Source organism: Bufo gargarizans, chromosome 5 (assembly GCF_014858855.1).
Source record: "Bufo gargarizans isolate SCDJY-AF-19 chromosome 5, ASM1485885v1, whole genome shotgun sequence".
Lineage (NCBI taxonomy): Eukaryota > Metazoa > Chordata > Amphibia > Anura > Bufonidae > Bufo > Bufo gargarizans.
Genome location: NC_058084.1, coordinates 122768862 through 122790587, shown reverse-complemented (window position 1 = coordinate 122790587; position 21726 = coordinate 122768862). Strand labels below are relative to the sequence as shown.

Below are 21726 nucleotides of genomic sequence, written 5' to 3'. Positions count from 1 at the left end.
GTAAACTTTTGTTGCTTAAAGCTCCAAATTTAAAACATTGATAAATGAAGTCTTTCTTTAGCTAATAAATTGAGTATCTTTTTCATAGTCCTTTGTCAGCAACATTCATTTTAATGGAAAGTGAGTTTACAGGGTTACATGATTGAACTACTCAGCCAAGTCAGTGTTGGCAAATGAGGGGCTAAATTATTGATGTTACACACTAATGAATTCTGATGAGAAATAAAACACAAACATTACGTTTCAAGTGGTCTATAATTATTTTTGTACTTTAAAAGCAATTCCGTTCTTTTATTTCAAAATCAGTTCAGTAAAATAAAAAATATAAAAAAGTTATTGATTATTACTGAAGCCATTAGGAAATACTTGGCATTAATGTGTAGTTAAAAGGCATCATGTATCCCAACAATAACTTTTGCCAAACATTCAGAATGCTGGCTACAATTATCTTGTTTCAATGGGTCCATTGATACAGCAGTCACATCCTCTAAAGCAGGGATGTCAAACTCGTGGCCCTCCAGCTGTTGCAAAACTACAACTCCTATCATGCCTGGGCATACTGCAGCTATCAGGGAATGCTGGGAGTTGTAGTTTTGCGACATCTGGAGGGCCATGAGTTTGACATCCATGCTCTAAAGGAAACCTGTCACCTTTACCTTTTGGAAAATCATACAGATGCCTAATACCGCATGTATACCTGCTAAGTACCCCGGTGTTGAGTAGATGACACGAAAGGGATCCATTCTGTTTCATGCAGTGCCACTCTGATTTTCACTACAACCGCAACAGATACCTAATGGTGCACAGAGGGCAACATGACACCCTCTTAATTACAGTACAGAGTAAAAATAATGGGGGTAGTATATAACTATATCCCATGCGCCAAAAAATTTCTCATGTGCAAGACCACAAGCCTTTTATCACTTGCTTGCAGCAATATAAGAAGTTATGAAGATCATGCTCATGTCCCATCTGAGAATGAGTTTGAGTGATAATGTCCCTATGAAGGCTTTGGTGGGCTTCTCAGATGTTAGCACACCCATCCCCAATATTGATGACTGAAAGGTCAGTGAATACTAAAAGGGGAAAATTCCCTACACGTGACTGAAGCATAGTTTTAGGACAGGAAATAGACTTACTAAATAAGGATCACACTATTACACACAGGCACCTTCTTCACTACAAAATAGCCCCCCTCCATAGTAACCATCATGGGGCATGGACATAACTCCCATGTGCTGATAATCAAAAGTTCTGGTGATCTCTCTTAGGAGACCTCAAGCCTTTTAACCCCTTTAGTACCGAGCCACTTTTTACCTTAAATCCCAGGCCGATTTTTGCAAATCTGACATGTATCAGTTTAGGTGGTAATAACTTTGGAACGCTTTTACTTATCCAAGCCATTCTGAAAATTGTTTTCTCATGACACATTGTACTTCATGATAGTGGCAAATTTTAGTCAATATTTTTCATTTTTATTTAAAAAAAAATTACAAAAAAATAAAAAAATTCGCAACTTTCCAAATTTCAATTTCTTTGCTTTTAAAACAGATAGTGATACATCATATAATAGTTATTACTAAAAATCCTGCAGATCAGGAAACAATTAGGTGGTATCGGTTTACCAAATATCTATGATTATTATCTGGCGACTCAAATAGCTCAGCTGGAGAGCTGGTGGAGGATGGACCTTTCCAAACAATGGACTCATATTGACTCCTCGGAAATCTCAGGAGGTAGTCTTAGAGCATTATTGATAGCCTCTCTAGGGAAGTCATTTATTAAACCAAGCTTATCCTTCCTGGCCTCCAATGCCTTAGATTGTTGGATTAAGTACCACACTCTCACGGTCAATGGAACTCTCCCTTCTCGGGGCCCTATCCCGTTAGCTGTACTAGATTTCCTCATCCCGGACTTAGGAGTGGTGGCTTGGAGTAAATATGGTATCACAGAAACTGCACAATTATTTCAAAAAGATAGCTTGGTTACCTTTGAAAGCCTCCACCTTACCTTTAAAGAAAGTCCCCAATGTAGACTTTTATAAATATCTTAGAATAAGGCACTACCTTGGGGAAAACCCATCCTTTCCTGCAATTAACGGACGGATATTGGAGATGTGGTCATCACCAAAACAGACCAGCAAAACCCTTCGACCCTTGTATTCTCAGCTGAATTGCAAAGACACCTTCACTTTGTCTGCACCGCCGCTGATATCTTGGGAACAAGATCTAAAAGTAAAGTTTACACCTTTACAATGGCAGTCAGCTTTTAAGTTTCTCTCAAAAATATTACCTGTGTAACTCACTATGAATTATTTGTCAAAACCACACTGAGGTGGTATTTCACCCCTGAAAGGCTGCATCTCATATACCCGTCCGTTTCCCCCCTTTGTTGGAGGAAATGCGGACACAAAGGCACGTTGTTCCATGTCCTATGGGATTGCCCAATAGTCAAACCCTTTTGGATAGAAGTCTTCTCCCTAATCGAACAGTTCTTGGGTCCACAACCAACTCCGTGCTCCCCCTCCCTGGCATTGCTTATTATATCCTCCTATCAGCTAAACTAGCCATCACCTCAAAGTGGAAATCCCTCCACCCGCCCACGATATTAGAAGTAATCCAAAGGGTTAACAGAACCTGTCATTTTGAACAAATTATGGCTTCTGCATCTAGTACTGATATCTGCAATACAACAAAATATGAGAAAACATGGAGATTATGGAAATCCTCAAGACATATGCCCCCCTCCTAATTCCTTCACAGCTAAAGCAAAGATTAAAAACCTACAACCTACACCCTTGTACTCCCCCCCCCTCCCCTTTCTCCTCCCCTATTGGTACATTTTGAGGAACTGCTGATGTATTTTGTTTTATTATTTGTCATTTTGTTTCATCAATTGCTTTGATCCTTGTTCTTTTAAACTCCCCTGTTTGGGAGATGTAATTCCAAGCATGCCTGTGCTCACCTGCGTTTGTTGTACAGCATTATTTGCCTTTATGATATACTTCAATAAAAATTTTTATTGACTCTATAATAGTTATTACTTTACATTTACCATTTGTCTACTTTATGTTTGGATAATTTTGTGAATGCCATTTTATTTTTGGGGTACGTTAGAAGGCTTATAAGCTTAGAAGCAAAAATTGAAATTTTTCAGAAAATTTCCCAAACCCACTTTTTAAGGACCAGTTCAGCTCTGAAGTAACTTTGTGAGTCTTACAGAAACACCCCATTTGTGATTGTAAACTGCTGTTCGGGCACACGGCAGGGCACACAAGGAAAGGAACGCCATATGGTTTTTGGAGGGCAGATTTTACTGGGATAATTTCAAGTTGCCATGTCACATTCGAAAACCTCCTGATGCACCACTAGGAGTAGAAAGTCCCCAAAAATTACTGCATTTTGGAAACTACGGGATAAGGTGGCAGTTTTGTTGGTACTAATTTAGGGTACATATGATTTTTGGTTGCTCTATATTACACTTTTTGTGAGGCAAGGTAACAAAAAATATTGTTTTGCCACTGTTTTTAGTTTTAGCTTTTTACAATTGTAACAGCGACTGCTGTGCAACGCTGTCCCGGGCCCCGTGCTCTTGGGTGATCGGTGGCCAGTGCTTCCTAGTTACCGCTGCAGTCTGTGACACTCTGTTTGTGTGAGTAATGTTGCTTCTAAGGATTCCGCTTCACAGTTTCCATTCAGCCCTGGACACAGCACGAGTTCGGCTGATTTCACGTGTCACTGCTCTAAGGGTGGTACGCATAACTTCCTAAGCTGGGCTGGGTGTGGTCAGGTGACCTCGTTGACCAACCCTGGCTCTTTTACACATACTTAACGAGCTCAGCCCTTTTCCCAGATGCCTGAGTGTCAAGATCCTAGTCTGTTGCTAAAGAGCTTGATAACCACATATGTTTCTGATCTATACTTCCCTGGACTCCGCTTATCGTCTGAACCCTGCCTGCTTGCTTTGTCTCTCCCGTTGCCGACCTGGATTGCCTGACCTGTTCCTGTGCCGCCTGCTCTGACCTTCTGCCTGCTTAACTACGCCTCTGCCTCATCCTTCGGTTCCTGATTTGTTGCTCCTGGTAATGACTCTGCTTGTCTACCATGCCTGTACTACTGGTACCTATCTCAGGTATATTCTGGTCCACCTGGACCAGCTGCTACTGACTCTGGGACTGCTCTGGAGTGGCACCTGGCAACTACCCTAACGGCCCAAGTCTATCCTCAACATCAGAAGCTCTAGCGAAGACCAGGTATATGCTTAGTCACGCCCCCCCAGGGTACAGCCAGTCAGTAGCACAGAGGGTTCACATCCGCTGATCCATGACAAAAATGTTCATCTGACAGGTTATATCATGTGGTATTTTTATAGAGCAGGTTGTTAAGGACGCGAAAATACCAAATCTACTTTTTTTGGTTGTTTGTTTCAGTTTTACATAATAAAGCATTTTATGAAAAAAATGATTTTTTTGTGTCTTCATATTCTGAAAGCCATAGTTTTTTTTATTTTTTGGGTCACTGTCTTATGTAGGGGCAATTTTTTTTTCGGTATGAGATGATGGTTTGATTTGTACTATTTTAGAGTGCATATGACTTTTTGATTGCTTGGTATTACACTTGTTGTGATGTAAGGTGACAAAAAATGGCTTCTTTTACACATTTTTTTTTTTTTACCGTGTTCATCTGAGGGGTTATTTCATGTGATATTTTTATACAACAGGTTCTTACGGACACGGCGATACCTAATATGTGTACTTTTTTTATTATTTGTTTTACACAATAACAGCATTTTTTAAACAAAAAAATCATGTTTTAGTGTCTTCATAGTCTAAGAGCCATAGTTTTTTTATTTTTGGGGCGATTTTCTTAGGTAAGGTATCATTTTTGCGGGATGAGATGAAGGTTTATTTAGTATGATTTTGGAGTACATATGACTTTTTGATCGCTTGCTATCACACTTTTTGTGAGGTAAGTTGACAAAATGGCTTTTTTGACACAGTTTTTATTTTTTACGGTGTTCACCTGAGGGTTTAGGTCATGTGATATTTTTATAGAGCAGGTCGTTACGGACATGGCAATACCTAATATGTCTACTTTTATTTATTTATTTAAGTTTTACACAATAATATCATTTTTGAAATAAAAATCATGTTTTAGTGTCTTCATAGTCTGAGAGCTATAGTTTTTGTTTGTTTTGGGCGATTGTCTTAGGTAGGGTACCATTTTTGCGGGATGAGATGGCGGTTTGATTGGCACTATTTTGGGGTACATATTACTTTTTGGTCACTTGCTATTTCACTTTTTGTGAAGTACGGTGACAAAATGGCTTTTTTGACACTTTCAAACAAAGGTGACAGTTAGACTGGTACTGTTTTGTGGTACATATGCCAATTTGATCGCGTGGTGTTACACTTTTAGTGATGTAAAGTGACAAAAAAAGTTAAATTTTTTTTTGAAGGAGTTCACATGAGGGTTTAGGTCATGTGATATTTTTATAGAGCCAGAAGATATGGACGTGGCAATACCTATTATGTCTACTTTTCTTTTTTTCCCTATATTTCAGATTTTTTTTTTTTTATTTATTTTAGGAAAAGGAAGCTTTTTCATTTGAAACGTATTTTTTTTATTTTTTACTTTTTTTGTCCCACTCTGGGACTTCAACTTTTGGGGGTCTGATCCCCTTTACAATGCATTACAATATAATGCATTGGCTGTAAGTGTATTACACACTGTAATACACTTACAGCCTGCTTGCCTATGAGATGCAGGATCTCACAGGCTGTCACAGAAGGCAGCCATGATGCCTAAGGAAGGCATCGGGCTGCCTTCCCTGCCATTGGGTCCCCGATGGCCACCCCGCACCTGGCAGGATACCGCACGCGCTGCGGTCATCGTTGACCGCGGCAGTGCAAGGGTTAAAGTGTCGGCATCTGTGTTTTTGCAGATGCCGGTGCATACAACAGGGGTCCGGCTATCAGTGACTGCCAGAAGCTGCTGCTGATCGGGCGCTTACATGTAGAGCGCTGGTATCCTACGGATTAAAACTTGCTTGTTTCCTTGATTCTTTAGAACGTAAAGAGGGGTTCTTACCTTTATCTAGGTCATGGATCAGCAACCTCCAGCACTCAAGCTGTTCTGAAACTACAACTCCCCGAATCCTCCTTTCACTTCTCTTGGAGTCACAAAAACAGCCGAGTAATGCCTCATTCACACGTCAGTGTTTGGTCAGTGATTTCCATCAGTGATTGTAAGCCAAAACCAGGATTGGAGCCTCCACAGGCAAAAGGTATAAGGGAAAGATCTGTAACTGTTCTGTGTTTAGAGCCACACCCAGTTTTGGCTCAAAATCACTGATATAAATCACTGACCAAAAGACTGATGTTTGCATGCTGGGAGTTGTAGTTTCACAGCAGCTGGAGTGCTAAAGGTTGCTGATCCCTGATCTAGTTCAATATATAACAATAGACACATAGTTGTCAAGGATTCAATAACTTTAGATACCATTACATATCAGACTTTTAACACTTTGTTGGAACTTTACAGTCAAACTCCTTGAGTGGATGTTTTTGCCCCAACTTTAGAATAATTATTTCTAATGAAGGCATAGGTGGGACTCCCCAATATGGCTGATTGAACGGCTGAAAAATACTATGTTGGTAAAGCCACTATAAAGTATCCATATACATACCTGAAGTGAAGCTAAAAACATACTAAACAATGATTACACTGTCAATCAGATATGCTACTTGTAACACCAGTAGTAATGCAGCTTGTCATATGATAAGAAACAAGCCAATTTGACATTTACTTAAAAATAAGACCGTACAACAGAACACTAACAGAGATCTATGTCTGTCTAAGGGACCCACAATATATTACACACAGTCCCACAGCCAGACAACGGGTAATTACAATAATACATATTTCTATCTGAAGGGCTGAGCTGATTTCATACCTATAAGGGTGAATGGTTTATTTCAGTGCTCAGAATCTGAACTGAGAATTTATCTTGGTAATTTCCAGATGTCTGTTCTATATTTTATGTGAGGGTCCACCTTCATTCCTGTCCTTCCCGTCATTCACAGAGGAACACTAGGATAGGCACTCTTTCCAAGCTCTCAAGCAGAAATCACTGTATATCCAACTGACCTTACACTGGGGTCCACTAACTTTCTTATGATCCTTTTCTCAAAGTACGATGCTGTCCATTGCATTTATGCAAAAAGGACATGATAATATTAATAAATATTAATTTAATATGATTATGTACAGGAATGTACATACAGGGTTAATAATGAAAATGTATTTGATACACCCCGCCCCCATTCTGAAATAGGAAAACCTTATAAGCCGCCCCCCCTTCTTTGTCCAAGTAGGTATAGGCATGTTCAAATTACTTCCTACTATAGATGGTCTCCCTGGTGATTAGGAGCCCTGGGCAGATTCCCATCTTCCTTAAAGGGGTTGGCCGGGTTCAGAGCTGAAGCTGCACATACCCATAATTTTACCCGAGCATCCCCCTGATGTTAGCATCGGAGCATTTCATGCTCTTTTATTTACAACACTCTGCCGGGCGGAAGCTTCCGCCCAGCAGTGTGTTCGGTGACGTCATCGGCTCTGATAGACGAGCTTTAGCGCTGCCCTAGCGGTTTTACAGGCTAGGGCAGCGCTAAATCCCACCCATCAGTGCAGGTGACGTCACCAGGCTCACTACTGAGTAGAAGCCTCCGCCTGGCAGCCCTATGGGGAGCCCGGTTCATCACTGGGACTCCAGAAAATGCCTTTGCCCTGCGCAATTTAGCGCAGGGCAAAGGAGAGCATCGGAGCATGAACTGCTCCGATGCTAAAGTTAGGGTTGCTGCCTGGGTGAAAATGGGGGTATGTCCGGGTTCAGCTCTGAACCTGGACAACCCCTTTAAGGAATGAACAAGGCTGAACTTGAGCTAAGGAGCCCACTATTGGGCATATGGGCATATGCACTACTGTGTTTATCAACATGCAGGTATGTTATACTACAGAAAATAAAATATAAATGTCAAAATCCAGGCAGTGTTGGAAGGTGTCAGCTTAACGTGATGGTCAGTAAACCTCTGTATTAATGAGAGGCAATAGTTTCAGCTGTTTCCTACTACTGAGGGACCTGTAGACCCAGTATTAAGACAAAAGAAATGTATAGGCATGATTTACCATATTTTTCAGGCTATAAGACGCATTTAGGATTTAGAGGAGGAAAATGAGAAGATTTGTTTTTTTCATCAGACCTCAAAATGACCCTCAATCCTTATCAGACCCCCAAATCAAACACCCATTCTTCATCAGACTTCAGATCAGACACCAAAATCAGACCTTCAAACTCCATTTGACCTCATATCAGAATCAGATCAGAACTCCTTGAGCCTCAGATCAGACCCCATCAGCCTCAGATGAGACCCCCATCAGACCTCAGATCAGGCATTAACAAAAAAACTTACCTCACTTGCTCCAGATGGCACTGCCACTCTGCAGATCCACTCATCGCTCCCTGGTCTTCTTCCCAGCTCCTGCTGCACTGTGACATGAAGTCATAGTGCATGCCTACATGCACTACGTCCTGACGCCGTACACATTCAGGACGCAGTGAAGAGCAGTGCCCAGAAGAAGACCAGTACAAATGTACAGCGCTTCCCTCACCACTCCCTGCATGCCAATGACCGCTTCCATAATGTAAGCGGTCATTAGCATTTGGACTATAATACGCATTGCCATTTTTCTCCCACTTTGGTCTTATAGTCTGAAATACAGTAAATATTACATGGTAGACCAGATAACAAAAGGGGTTGTCCGAGTTATTTTTTTGTTCTTTCTATGTTCCTAACTAAGCAAATAAAACAGCTTTCCAATTAACTCACTTTATCTCCAGTGGCTGGTTTCTCCGATTTCACTGAGGGTCACATGACCTGTGATGTCAGCTTCTCTCCCTGCTCTGATAAAGGTTGTTTACAAGGCTGTAAACAAGAGGTCACTGTGCTGGCCACGCCCCCCTTCACTGCCGTCTACTCTCTGCTAGGATTCTTAACCCCTTCAGCTGCACAGACTGGGTAGCTCTGCAGGCAGTGAGGAGACAATGCTGGGCACTGGAGCTGACATACTAGAGAGAGAATTGCACAAGAAGGTAGGGGGAAGATCCTGTGTGTATTAGCAGTGTCATTATACAGCTGGGACTTGTAGTTCTACACCTACCACATTCTGGGGAGTCTCCCAGCAGGCAGACATGTCACTCAGGGCAGCTTTTGTATCCTCTCCCTTAGCAGTGTCATTATACAGCTGGGACTTGTAGTTCTACACATACAACATGCTGCTGAGTCTCCCAGCAGGCAGACATGTCACTCAGCGCAGCACTTGTATCCACTCCCTTAGCAGTGTCATTATACAGCTGGGACTTGTAGTTCTACACATACAACATGCTGCAGAGTCTCCCAGCAGGCAGGCATGTCACTCAGGGCAGCTCTTGTATTCACTCCCTTAGCAGAGCAGGGGGAGGGGCAGATATTGTTTTTATTGCATGTAAACAAAGGGCCAGAAAAGAACCAGGGAAATTAGGACAACCCCTTTAACACTTCTTTTTGCATTTATATTTGTATCCAAACACCAGATTGTAGGAGGAACTCTCTACTGGGTCTCACTATCTGAATTCCCAATGAACCTATTAATATGATTTTTTGCAGTATGGAAGAATAGTATAACTGCTGACTGAGGGAAGAGCGAGCATCGGACGTCACTGGGCTCGGCGCATGCCCAGTGACGAAGATGAAGCTGCTGCCCTCAGTCTCCTGATGATCGCACAGGCGCAGCCCTCAGTGGGTACTGCGCCTGTGCGAGAGTTCGTTCGGCGTGAGGGAGGGGGAGGAGAGGGAGGAGAGGCTGTGGCAGGCTGGGGGCGGCGGTTAGACAGTGCAAGGAAGGCGGGCTGGGCACTGTAAGAGGGGCGGTACTGGGCTCTCTAAGAAGAAAAAAACGCCCCTCTGGGCACCTTCAGGACACATTTGCATATCAATCAAAGTCGTTTTTTGCAGTAACTGCTGGACGGATTTCAAGATAAAAGAGCACAGCCTAATCCAGGTAAGCTGTGCTTCATGGCTGCTTTAAAATCGTTTTTTGGCTTAGGGGAGGTGACAGAATCCCTTTAAAAATCACTATATTCAACTCCCCTGCCTCCTTTGCCTGGTCTGGTGCCGGTATCTGTACCCCCTGGCCTCCGCACAGTTGGGTGCATACTTGCTGCTGCAGATTTCCCTGCGAATCCTTGCATGAATTGCTACGGACATTTTTTTTTTTGTTGCAGCAATTCGACTATGTGTGCATATAGCTTAATATTTATCTGTAAAGTACAACCTTACCCAGAGGTTGCAGCATTCCATAAGGTCTTCAAAGCCTCCAGAGATGCCAATCATGTTCCACCGCAGAGCTTATGGTGTGGCTGCTTTATACATCTTTCCCTATTATTTTTTATTGTACTTAACAAACCTTAGTTTAACTGGTGATAGTCCTTGTCTTAGTTTATTCCTCTGTCTGTCCTTTTGCCATCTCATTTTGCTTCCTCACTTTTTCCTTCCGATTAGTCAAGATATGATTTCTAATTTGCCACATACTGTATGTACTTACAGTATGTTTTGCAGGACTTTACAGGTTCTGGTAAAATGCCTACGTTAACAGCAAATAGACCTATTGGTCAATTATTAGTTGTACTGGTTTGCAAGACATACGGCACAGACATGACTGTACCAGTGTAGGTTGCATTATTTCCATGGTTCACTGCTTGTATCTCAGGAATGCCGATTATGTCATGACCATTTCTTGCTTACAGGTTTTTTATGTTCTAGCAATGTACCATGTACAGTATTTATATCTTATCATTGCTTCATTGGGAACGTTTGTTCTATGTTTCCATGTCACAAAGTATACTGTGTCAAAAAGAACTTAATACAAAATTCAACAAAAAAAAGTAGATCTGCTAAACAGAATGATGTGAACACACTCTATAGGTAAACTGCTCTCATGAATTTGGTCTTCGTCTATGGTACTATAATTGGGAAAACTACTGGATTTCAGGTATGGTAATTAATCTCAGGGGATATCAATGTATTCAGCAGTAATATAACATTTAATAGTTATAGTCACGTCCCACAATCTTTCTCACGAAAGACACCAGTGTGATTCAGGCGACTTTCAGACTACCCACCTCCCTATGGTAGTATCAGTCAAAGGTCACTGTACAGTTTAATTCCACTATAAAATCTACCTTTCCCCAATTATTAAAACCTCTAGTCACATTAGCAACTTTATTTCTTCTGCTTATCTTCATCTATTCCGTAGTTCAAGCATGCATGCTCCTAACTAAGGAGCAAGAACCCCAAACAGGTGTCTTCAGATGGGTGTCTCTGGTTTGGCTGGTATGAGTTAATTTGCAGACTTTGTTCCATGGAGTATTGCTTGAAACACAAGTCTCTATACATTGCTGTGTCTCTTTAATGTGAAAAAGTACTGTTTCCCTAAATCAAGCTCAGAGCTGAGAGTCATCTTCCATATCTGCTTCTGATCTCATGGGTGCTGCCTACTTGCCCTGTTCTCTCCTAGGTCCCTATGTGATTTATTATCTATGGCAATAACAGAGTATTTGATAAGAGTCACTATCAAAGTTTTCTCATTACAGAGCTTTTCTTCCCTCATATGAAACAATGGAGGCTGAAATATAAGTATATATTTCAACTTTATAATCTCCATTGCAGGGGCGTTGCTAGGTTAAAAAATTAAGGACCTGGGCCCCTGATGTTTTGTCCAAGGCCCCGAATGTACTGCCTGACAGCTAGATACAACTGTATTGCCATCCTCAGGACGGCAATACAATTGAATCTAATGCACTGGAAGAGCTGAAGGACCTGTGATGACCTCACAGGTCACGTGACCAGTAAAACAGGCAGTGGTTAAGAAAGACCTGCAATGATGATACCATCATGTGACCAATGCAGGAGAGGACGGAAGTGAAGAGGAGAAGTCCTGGGGGAAGAAGCTGTGGTGATATCTGCTACATGAGAAGAGGTAAGTGAAGGGAAAGGCAGAGTAATGCCGGGAATTGTGGTTACTTAACTGCGACTGCATGTTAGGGCTGAAGGGAGGGATGTTATTTACATGGAACTGTGTGTTGGAGGAGGCTGGGGGGGTGTCATGTTATTTACATGGGACTGTATGTTGATGGTGGCTGTAGGAGGGAGTGATGTTATTTACATGGGTCCGTATGTTGAAGGGGGCTGAGGGAGGGAGTGATGTTATTTACATGGGACTGAATGTTACAGGGGTCTGAGGGAGGACATTATGTTATTTACATGGGACTGAATGTTGAGGGGGTGATGTTTACATGGGATTGCATGTTGGAGGCAGCTGGGGAGAGGGTGATATTATTTACTTGGGACTGTATGTGGGCTGGGGAGGAGGTGATGTTATTTACATGGGACTGTATTTTGAAGGGGGCTGGAGAGATGGTGTGATGTTATTTACATGGGACTCTATGGCGGAGGGAGGTAAATAGTGTTATTTACATGAGACTATATATATTGGAGGGAGGGGAGTGATGTTATTTACATAGGACTGTATTTTGGAGGGGGCAGAAGAGATGGTGTGATGTTATTTGCATGGAACTGTATGGTGGAAGGAGGAATATAACTACGGGGGACACTGCAGGGGCATTATAAATATTGGAGGCTCTTCGGGGTGAGCATTATAACCGTTGGGGGCAGTATAAATACTGGGGGTACTGTAGGGGTATTAAAAATTCAGGGGACATTATAGGCGTTCTTATTACTACTGGGGGCTCTATAGGAGGGGGTTATAGATCTGCTTTATTTCTACTAAGAGCGCTATGGGGGCCTTACTACTACTGAGGGGTCTGTAGAGAGCTTTATTACCACTGGGGGAACCATAGGGAGTCTTATTTCTACTGGGGGTTCTGTGAGGGTATTATTAATACTGGAGGGCTCTTATATGAATGGGGGCACTCTTGGGGAGCGTTATCACGGGTGGGGGCACTGTAGGTGGCATTATTACTAATGGGGGCACTCTTGGGGAGCACTGTAGGGGGGCAGAATTACTAATGAGGGCATTCTAGAACGGAATTACTATTGGTGGGACTTTGAGGAGCACTATTAATATGGGGGGACTATCTGTATGGCAGTAATTTTTATTTTCGTATTTGGGGGTATTGGGGAGCACAGCGAGCAGCAGGATAATAGGGTTGGGATGGGGGATGATGATGATAGAAAAGTGAGGAAGCTAAGATGTCTGTGTGTCACACTCTGCAGAGACAAGGCACGGCTGAAAGAACTTGTACAGACCAAATGGAGAAGATGATGACAGAGAAGATCTACATTGGAGGAGACGTCACCTTGGAGGCACTGCATGTGACAGGTATGTGCTACTGTACAGCAAAATGTGGTGTGTGAGGGGGGGGGGGGGGGCTTAGAGAAATGTGCCATATCCATTGGGGCTTCGGCCCGGATCTTTTGAGACCCTGGCAATGGCGTCTTATTTGTTTGAATTACAGCTTATGAATTATTGGAAACCATTTGTTGGCAAAGTGGTGGCCAAGCGTATTTTCATAGATGAACACTTCTTCAGTTTAGGTCTGTTAGGAAACTAGACGCTGCTATCAATGAGACCAGAAATGATGCCATTTGATGGATGCAGAGATGATGACAACAACAGAAGTGTCTCAAAATGTGCAGACTCACACATACAAAGTTACCTCATAGTATTCAATTATTTTCAGTGAGCAATTCATTCCACAATGACGATCCATTGGTGCACCCATGGATCATGAGTATGTAATGAATTTCTCACAGAAAAAGCATAGAATACTATGAGGTAACTCTGTATATATGAGCCTGCACATTTGGAGAGACTGTTTGTTACACAGGTGGCTGATAGATGAATTTGGATATTGCATTAACAGAAGCAGGCATTAAATTGGATAATGTCTACAATCATGGCATGTTGTGTCTCATAAGTCACATGCTGCTTTGTTGCTGACCTTAGATGCAAGCAGTTTATGAATATAGTGAGTAGTGTTGAGTGAAGCATTCGAAGTGGACTTCAGTGCGAAATTTAGGAAATCTTCAATTCGTAACAAATCCAAATTTACTCACGCTTCGTGGTAACTAATGAGTTTTTCCTAAATTGGTGGCTGCACATGTTACAAAGTGAAAGTAAGAAGCCTAGGAACGTGAGATCACCCATAATGCCATGCAGTCAGCCAGTCCACAGATAGCCACCTCCTATGATGTCAGAGCTCTATGAAACCCACATCCGGCACAGTCTGTGCCGTTGTCCTGTGAGCTGAGCAAAGGTAGTGATGCGGCAAGTGCTCATGCGCTATGGAAAGTGTTGCTGAAAATGATTAATAGAAGAATATTGGAGAGGGACAGTGCAGGGATACTTATGCTGCGTCAGTTTTATTTATTTATTCCTACATTTACGTATTCCTACATCAGCCATAAAGATATGTAATTCAATACCAATAAGATGGATGCCTTTATTATTCGGTGCCAGCATGCCAACCAATACCATCAAGTCTACACCACTTAGGGGGGCCAGGTCTTAATGATGACTATCCTCATCTTTTGCTGGCTTTACTTCTTCCAAATCATCCTTTAAAGTCTCCATGTCCTAGAAAAGTCATCAACTTGCAGAGAGGAGGAGCTGGATGTTCCTGATATTCTCCTCAATATTAGATGATGTGGAAAAGAAGGAAAAGCAGATGGAAGAAGGGCTCCCACCTCTAGGGAAGGTTAGCGCTGGGGTTAGAGAAGTGGCCAGAACAGCTATTATATGCATATTGTGCCACCACCTAACCAGCCAAACCCCATACCAGCAACAGCTCCTGGTTAAAGGTTCCATGCGGCCATTAACAATGAAGAAGGACTAAACATTGCAGTCTTCATTATTGAATGAAAAGCAGCTGTGGGCTAATTGGCCACACAGGTTCTTCACCACAGCGTGGGCACAACCCGCCCACAGCACGGCCGTACCGTAAGGCAGATTGGCCTGGGTATACCTGATTTATAGCAATTTCTGATGAATTAATTTGTAACAAACCAAATTCCTTGGCTAACTTGAAGGAAGTTGCCAAATTGAATTTATGAAAACTTCACTCATCTCTAGTAGTGAGAACAGTTCAGTACCATGACAGGAATTTTATCATGGCCTTGGTGACAGAACTCAAAAAGTCACAAAAGCCCACCAAAGCATCCTAGTTAGCAGCACCAAAATTACAGGAGAACATCAACAGAAGGGGACATCACATAGGGTAATGTCTACAATCATGTTACATACTGCTTTGTCCTTAACCTCAGGTGCAAGTATTTTAAGAATATAGGGGGTCATTTATTAAGACCGGCATTTTAGACGCTGGTCTTAATAATCCCTTTAGCTGGCGGTGGATCCAACACAGTTATGTAGAGGCGCCGGTCTAAATGTAAGCCAGCTTCCTTGCTGGTTTAAATTTAGACCATTTTCTACGCCTAAAACAGGCGTAGAAAATGATGAATGAGAAGGGCCTGCCAGCCTGTCCCCTACCACGCCCTCTTTCTTAGGCCTGGAGTCAGTGGGGAAAAGTCACTGACTGCGGCGTAAATAACCTTTGTTTCTGATAGTACATGACCTTCATAGTGAGAGCAGTTCAGTACCACGATGAGAATTCTGTCATTGCCTTGATGCCAGAACTCAGCAAGCATCATTTTCACAAAAATGTTGCCGTTTTTTACACTGCTTACTCATCCCCAAAAAGTGGTCTGGCCCTAGATGGAAGGGGTATAGCCTCTCACGGCCTGACAGATATACTATAATTTATACCAGGAGCTAGCATACATTATATTTCAAATCTATGCTAGCTCATAACTGTGTAGATGTGCTTTTCTGGTGCATGGAATGGCAGAGATGCGACAAATATATTAAGAGGCCGTGTCATGTCACATCTTACGTCAGCGCACTTTGGACTATGACTGGCATATAAAATGTCGGTCTTAGTAAATTACCTCACTGACTTCAGTATTGTTGAATCCGCTGTTGTAGAATGATGTGTGTATGTATGTATGCATATGTATGTATACATATTCAGTTTGTGTATATGTAGCTGAAGCCGGGGAACATCACAAAATCTATGCATGCTATTGAATTCATCCTGCATACCATTCCAGTTTATTAAAGAGGTTAAAAATTTATAAAATCCTGATGGGATATGGTTTAAATGCTCCATCACACTACCCATCATTTGCTTTTCAATCTAGATCGGAATGATCTTTCTTACTACTTTGCAATCACCTACCTGCACAGCTAATATTTTCTGAGCATTCTCTTGAGATGCTGCCTGGAATCTGGCCAGCCCAGCCTGGTTATAGAGGCCTCGTTGTTTGAAGAACTCCACCAAAGCCCGGTGCATCCTGCTCTGCAACACCGAGATCTACAAAAAAAAAAAAAGAGAGAGAAAGAAGAGGAGGGGGTGAACAAAAAAAGAAAAAACACAAGCCAGAGCAGGGGAGGAAATTAATGGTAGTGTTCAAGAAGAATGATGGAGGGAAATATAGAAAGCAGTCAATAGCCCATTCTGCACTGTACAGACCTGACAGGAATTTCACAGTCTCTTGATTTTTCAGCCCACTCATGTGCATTCATCAGAAACCAGTCACATCTGGCTGCCAGGATGGGGGGTTAATTTTCTCTAAATGCCTCAGCAGTTTTGTTCTAGCTGAAGCAAACTCTGTGACTGCAAAGCTGATGAGTAAAATATTTCTACTTCACCCAGTTTAACTCAAAACCGATAGCTTTAGGACATATTGAACCTTTTTGTTTGGGCTTTTATTTGATAGAAGGAATCCTCCGAGGCCTTCAGAGCATCGCGTCAGGTCAGCAAAACATTTAAAATGCAAGGTTAGGACTTTGATGGACATCATGTTTTTCCTTCTTTTTCCTTGTACAGCTTATCATAGCCTGGCAATGTGCGCTCCAGAGCATGACAAAACTAAAGAGAATTAACTCAGCCATCAAACGCTGAGGGAGAACAATAACAGGATAGAAAATTCCACGCTGAACTCCCTATTAATCTGACTCGCTATGAACATGTGACATGTCAACATGCACCTGAACTGGACTGAAAGTCGATTTTGAAAAGTGACGCAAGGCGTCATATAAAATGTTTCACATCCTGAGAATCACATAGCAGCACATTGCCTAGAATACAATAAACTGTTCTAACAAATCTAACTGGAAGGATGGGAAATACATACAGTAGATGTATCCAGATCAAAACGTCAAAACTGCTAAAAATAAAGCAGTACAAAACAGTTAATGCTCCATAAACGTCCTGAAGGAACAAGCAAAAATCATCATTTAGTTTGTAAATTAAGAATGGGTCTTGCAGCGCTGGGGTCCTGGGTTCGAATCCCACCAAGGACAACATCTGCATGGAGTTTGTATGTTCTCCCCGTGTTTGCGTGGGTTTCCTCCGGGTACTCCGGTTTCCTCCCACACTCCAAAGACATACTGATAGGGACCTTAGATTGTGAGCCCCATTGGGGACAGTTGGATGCTAATGTCTGTAAAGCGCTGCGGAATATAGTAGCGCCATATAAGTGCATAAAATAATAAAAATAATAAAAAGACACATGTATTATAAATGGCTCATATTATAATAGTGGTGGACCTCTGTTACTCCTCTGGCTATAGCGACATTGGGGAAAATGTATCAAGACAGGTGTATTCTACACCAATCTTGATATCCCCTGTGCTGCTAGAGGATGCGCCTAATTTATTGTGAGGTGCAGGCCTCATCATCAATGAGGCGCATCCTCTGACAGTCCATGTACCTAATAGGAAATCTACGGAGTAGATTTCTGTCTTCATTTAGAGCAAAAAACGGACATAAATGAAGATAAAAGCTCTAGGCTTAATTCTACATAAAATGGAACAATTTAAAAGAACTAATAGCATTGAATGACTGACTAACAAAGATCATGCACCTAAACATGCCAATATACAAAAATCTGCTTATTTTCATATTTTATAATATTATAAGTAAAGATGAGTGAAGTTTTCAAAAATTCAATTCGGTCGCTTCGCCGAATAAAAATAAATAAATGTTTTAATCCGGATTCATTAGTCACAAAGCGTGTTAAAATAAGGTCTATCCCAAACTGCACTTAAAGGGAACCTGTTACCGGGATTTTGTGCATAGAGCTGAGGACATGGGTTGCTAGATGGCCGCTAGCACATCCGCAATATCCAGTCCCCATAGCTCTGTGTGCTTTTATTGTGTAAAAATAACGATTTGATACATATGCAAATTAACCTGAGATGAGTCGTGTCCCTGACTCATCTCACCTACAGGACTCATCTCAGGTTAATTTGCATATGTATCAAATCGTTATTTTTACACAATAAAAGCACACAGAGCTATGGGGACTGGGTATTGCGGATGTGCTAGCGGCCATCTAGCAACCCATGTCCTCAGCTCTATACCCCAAATCTCGGTGACAGGTTCCCTTTAAACTTTAGGGAGAATGTATCCTGAAGTACATCACTATGCAGTGCTCCAACATGCATAGCTAGTCCTTTCTAGTAGTAAAACAGTTACTGTGTGTCAGAATGACAGACAGGTCACATATATGGCCCTGCACACCACTGTGCAGGCCACCAACATTCCTACATAACCCCTAGCTAAACAAGAATATAAAGCCTTCAGTAAAGCAAAAAAAAAAAAAAAAAACGCTGTTCGTCCCAGTGGATGTCCCAAAGACATGGAACAAAATAAGGACATGGAAGCAGCTCCATTAAAGTAGTGGTGAAAAAAAATGGTTCTCGTAATCCATGTTAGGGCTCGTTCACACGACCGTGCAGTTTTTTTGCGGTCCGCAAAAAACAGATGCCACCCGTGTGCCTTCTGCAACTTGCGTAACGGAACAAGAGGCCCATTATAGAAATGCTTATTCTTGTCCGCATAACGGACAAGAATAGGGCAGGACTCATAATTTTTGCGGGGCCACAGAACGGAGCAATGGATGCAAACAGTACACAGAGTACTGTCCGCATCTTTTGCGGACCCATTGAAATGAATGGTTCCGTATATGGACCGTATGCAGAACGCAGAAAACGGCCCGTATACGGAACGCAAAATACGTTCGTGTGAATGAACCCTTATGGTAGTGCAAACACATTTGTTTGAATCCGATCTGTTAGATGTAGAATGATTGTGCATTACTATCAGGCCTCTTGCACACTACCGTATGTATTTTGCGGTCCGCAAAAATATGGATGACATCCGTGTGCATTCTGTATTTTGCGGGACGGAACAGCTGGCCCTTAATAGAACAGTACTATCCTTGTCCATAATGCGGCCAATAATGAAACATGTTATATTTTTTTGCGGAACGGAAATACGGAAATAGAATGCACACAAGTACCTTCCTTTTTTTTGCATACCCATTGAAATGAATGGTTTTGTATACGGTCCGCAAAAAAACAGAACGGAAATGGAATGAAAATACGTTTGTGTGCAAAAGGCCTTAGGCTTACTTCACACTTGACTTATTTGGTCAGTAATTGGCAGCCCAAGCAAGCGCGGATCAAACCCATAGAACAAGTGCAGAGCTATTCACGATATCTAATCTGAGAATAGGCTGGCTCCTGAAATTCCCCCAAAATAAGGGTTCATGCACACGACCGTATGTACACGGAACAGCTGGCCCCTAATAGAACAGTACTATCGTTGTCCGTAATGCGGACAATAATAGGACATATTCAATTTTTTTGCTGAACGGAAATACGGACATACGGAAACGGAATGCACACGGAGTGACTTCCGTTTATTTTGCAGACCCATTGAAATGAATGGTTCCGCATACGGTCCGCAAAAAAAAAAGAGGAACGGACACGGAGAGAAAATACGTTTGTGTGCATGAGCCCTAATTGATGGCAATAACTGACTAAATAACAGAAGTGTGAACTCCGCCTTAAAGGTCAATGTTAGTGCCAGCTCTAATTCATAGTTATATACTTAACCGTGCAGTGGGCCAAAATTCGGATGCATTTGTGAGACAGATCTGGATGCGGATTCATCTCACAAATGCTTTGCAATACCGGATCCGTCTTTTCGGTTGTCATCTGGAAAAACAGATCTGGTATTTATTTTTTTCTCATTTTTAAAGGTCTGCGCATGCAAAAACCGGCAAGTGTTGAGGATTTTTTGCCGGAGAGAAAACTGATCAGTTTTTTTCGGTATTGAGCCCCTGTGACAGAACTCAATACTGGAAAACAAAAACGCTAGTGTGAAAGTGCCCTATTAAAACATCAATTTATTGCATGATTGCAAAGAACATAAATAACATACATATTAAAATGGTAAAAAGAGGATACAAGTGCAGGGAAAAATGGCAACACCTGGAGGGAGACCACATCAGATAAACAATTCATACAAATGTCCATATGCTCAGTGAAAAATAAAGTGCAAGTGTAAATGTATAAAGAACATACAAGAATCAATTAGACAAAGAACAGTTAGCCACGTTGTGCTCCCTCCAAGATGGCACCAGCTCCGACGCGCGTTTCGGCGTACCTTTGTCTGGGACGAAGGTACGCCGAAACGCTCGTCGGGGCTGGTTCCATCCTGGAGGGAGCACAACGTGGCTAACTGTTCTTTGTCTAATTGATTCTTGTATGTTCTTTATACATTTGCACTTTATTTTTCACTGAGCATATGGACTTTTGTATGAACCGTTTATCTGATGTGGTCTCCCTCCAGGTGTTGCTATTTTTCTCTGCACTTGTATCCTCTTTTTACCATTTTAATATGTATGTTATTTATGTTCTTTGGAATCATGCAATAAATTGATATTTTATTACAAGCGGTCTGGTAGTGATTTATAGGTGTAATATTTAGTGGTCTACCAAAGGCTTAGCTGTGTACTCTGTGATGAGAGTGACCAGTTAGGGATGGTGTATCCCACAGTTGTGGCAATATTTGGTTTATGAACTGTACCTACAATGGGGGCTTAGGACAAGGTGGAGGATGAGGAGGCAGAGGAGGAAAATTGGCGCAGAAATCCCGCGATTACAACGCGGAGGCCACATTGCCATCACCTGGCAAAGTTGCTGGTGTGCCTGGGCCAGAACCACATTTACCCAGTGGGCTGTAAAGGACATATATTGTCCTTGGCCATACAGCGCCACACATCAGCGTTGGCATGAACTGTACCAGACACCGACAGGCTCAAGGACTGGCCCACGTTCTGCTCAACATATGTGTGCAGGGCTGGTACAGGATTTTTAGAGAAGTAAAGATAGCTTGGGACTCCCCACCTTGGGTGGGCACAAGCCATCAGTTCTATGAATAGGGAAGGGCTTTAGTACCAGCAACTTGGCCAGGCGCATGTTCAGCTTCTGCACCGTTGGATGAATGCATGCAAACTGTTGTCTCTTTGCAATAACCTCGGTGATCGATTGCTGGTGAAAAATGTGATGAGGAGTAGGAGGAGCATCAGGAGCAACAGATGAAGTGAAGGAATAACCGCTTCCTTCTGCTGAGGTTGAAGAGCCCTGACTGCTGGAGAAGGCATGCAGGCCGCTTGGAGATGCATGATTTTCCCAGGCCACTTTATGGTGACGCTCCATGTGTTGATTCATGGCCGTGATGCCAACATTAGCACCCTGA

General features: G+C 42.2%; 1 protein-coding gene across 1 annotated transcript in view; it reads right to left on the bottom strand.

The window, feature by feature from the left end:
* The window catches only part of CCDC178 (coiled-coil domain containing 178), a 436677-nt gene that overhangs the window by 34959 nt on the left and 379992 nt on the right, over positions 1–21726 (bottom strand). The window contains exon 19 of the mRNA XM_044294406.1: positions 16351–16485. Within this exon, the coding sequence (XP_044150341.1) occupies positions 16351–16485 (135 nt within the window). The remainder of the gene's footprint in view (positions 1–16350; positions 16486–21726) is intronic.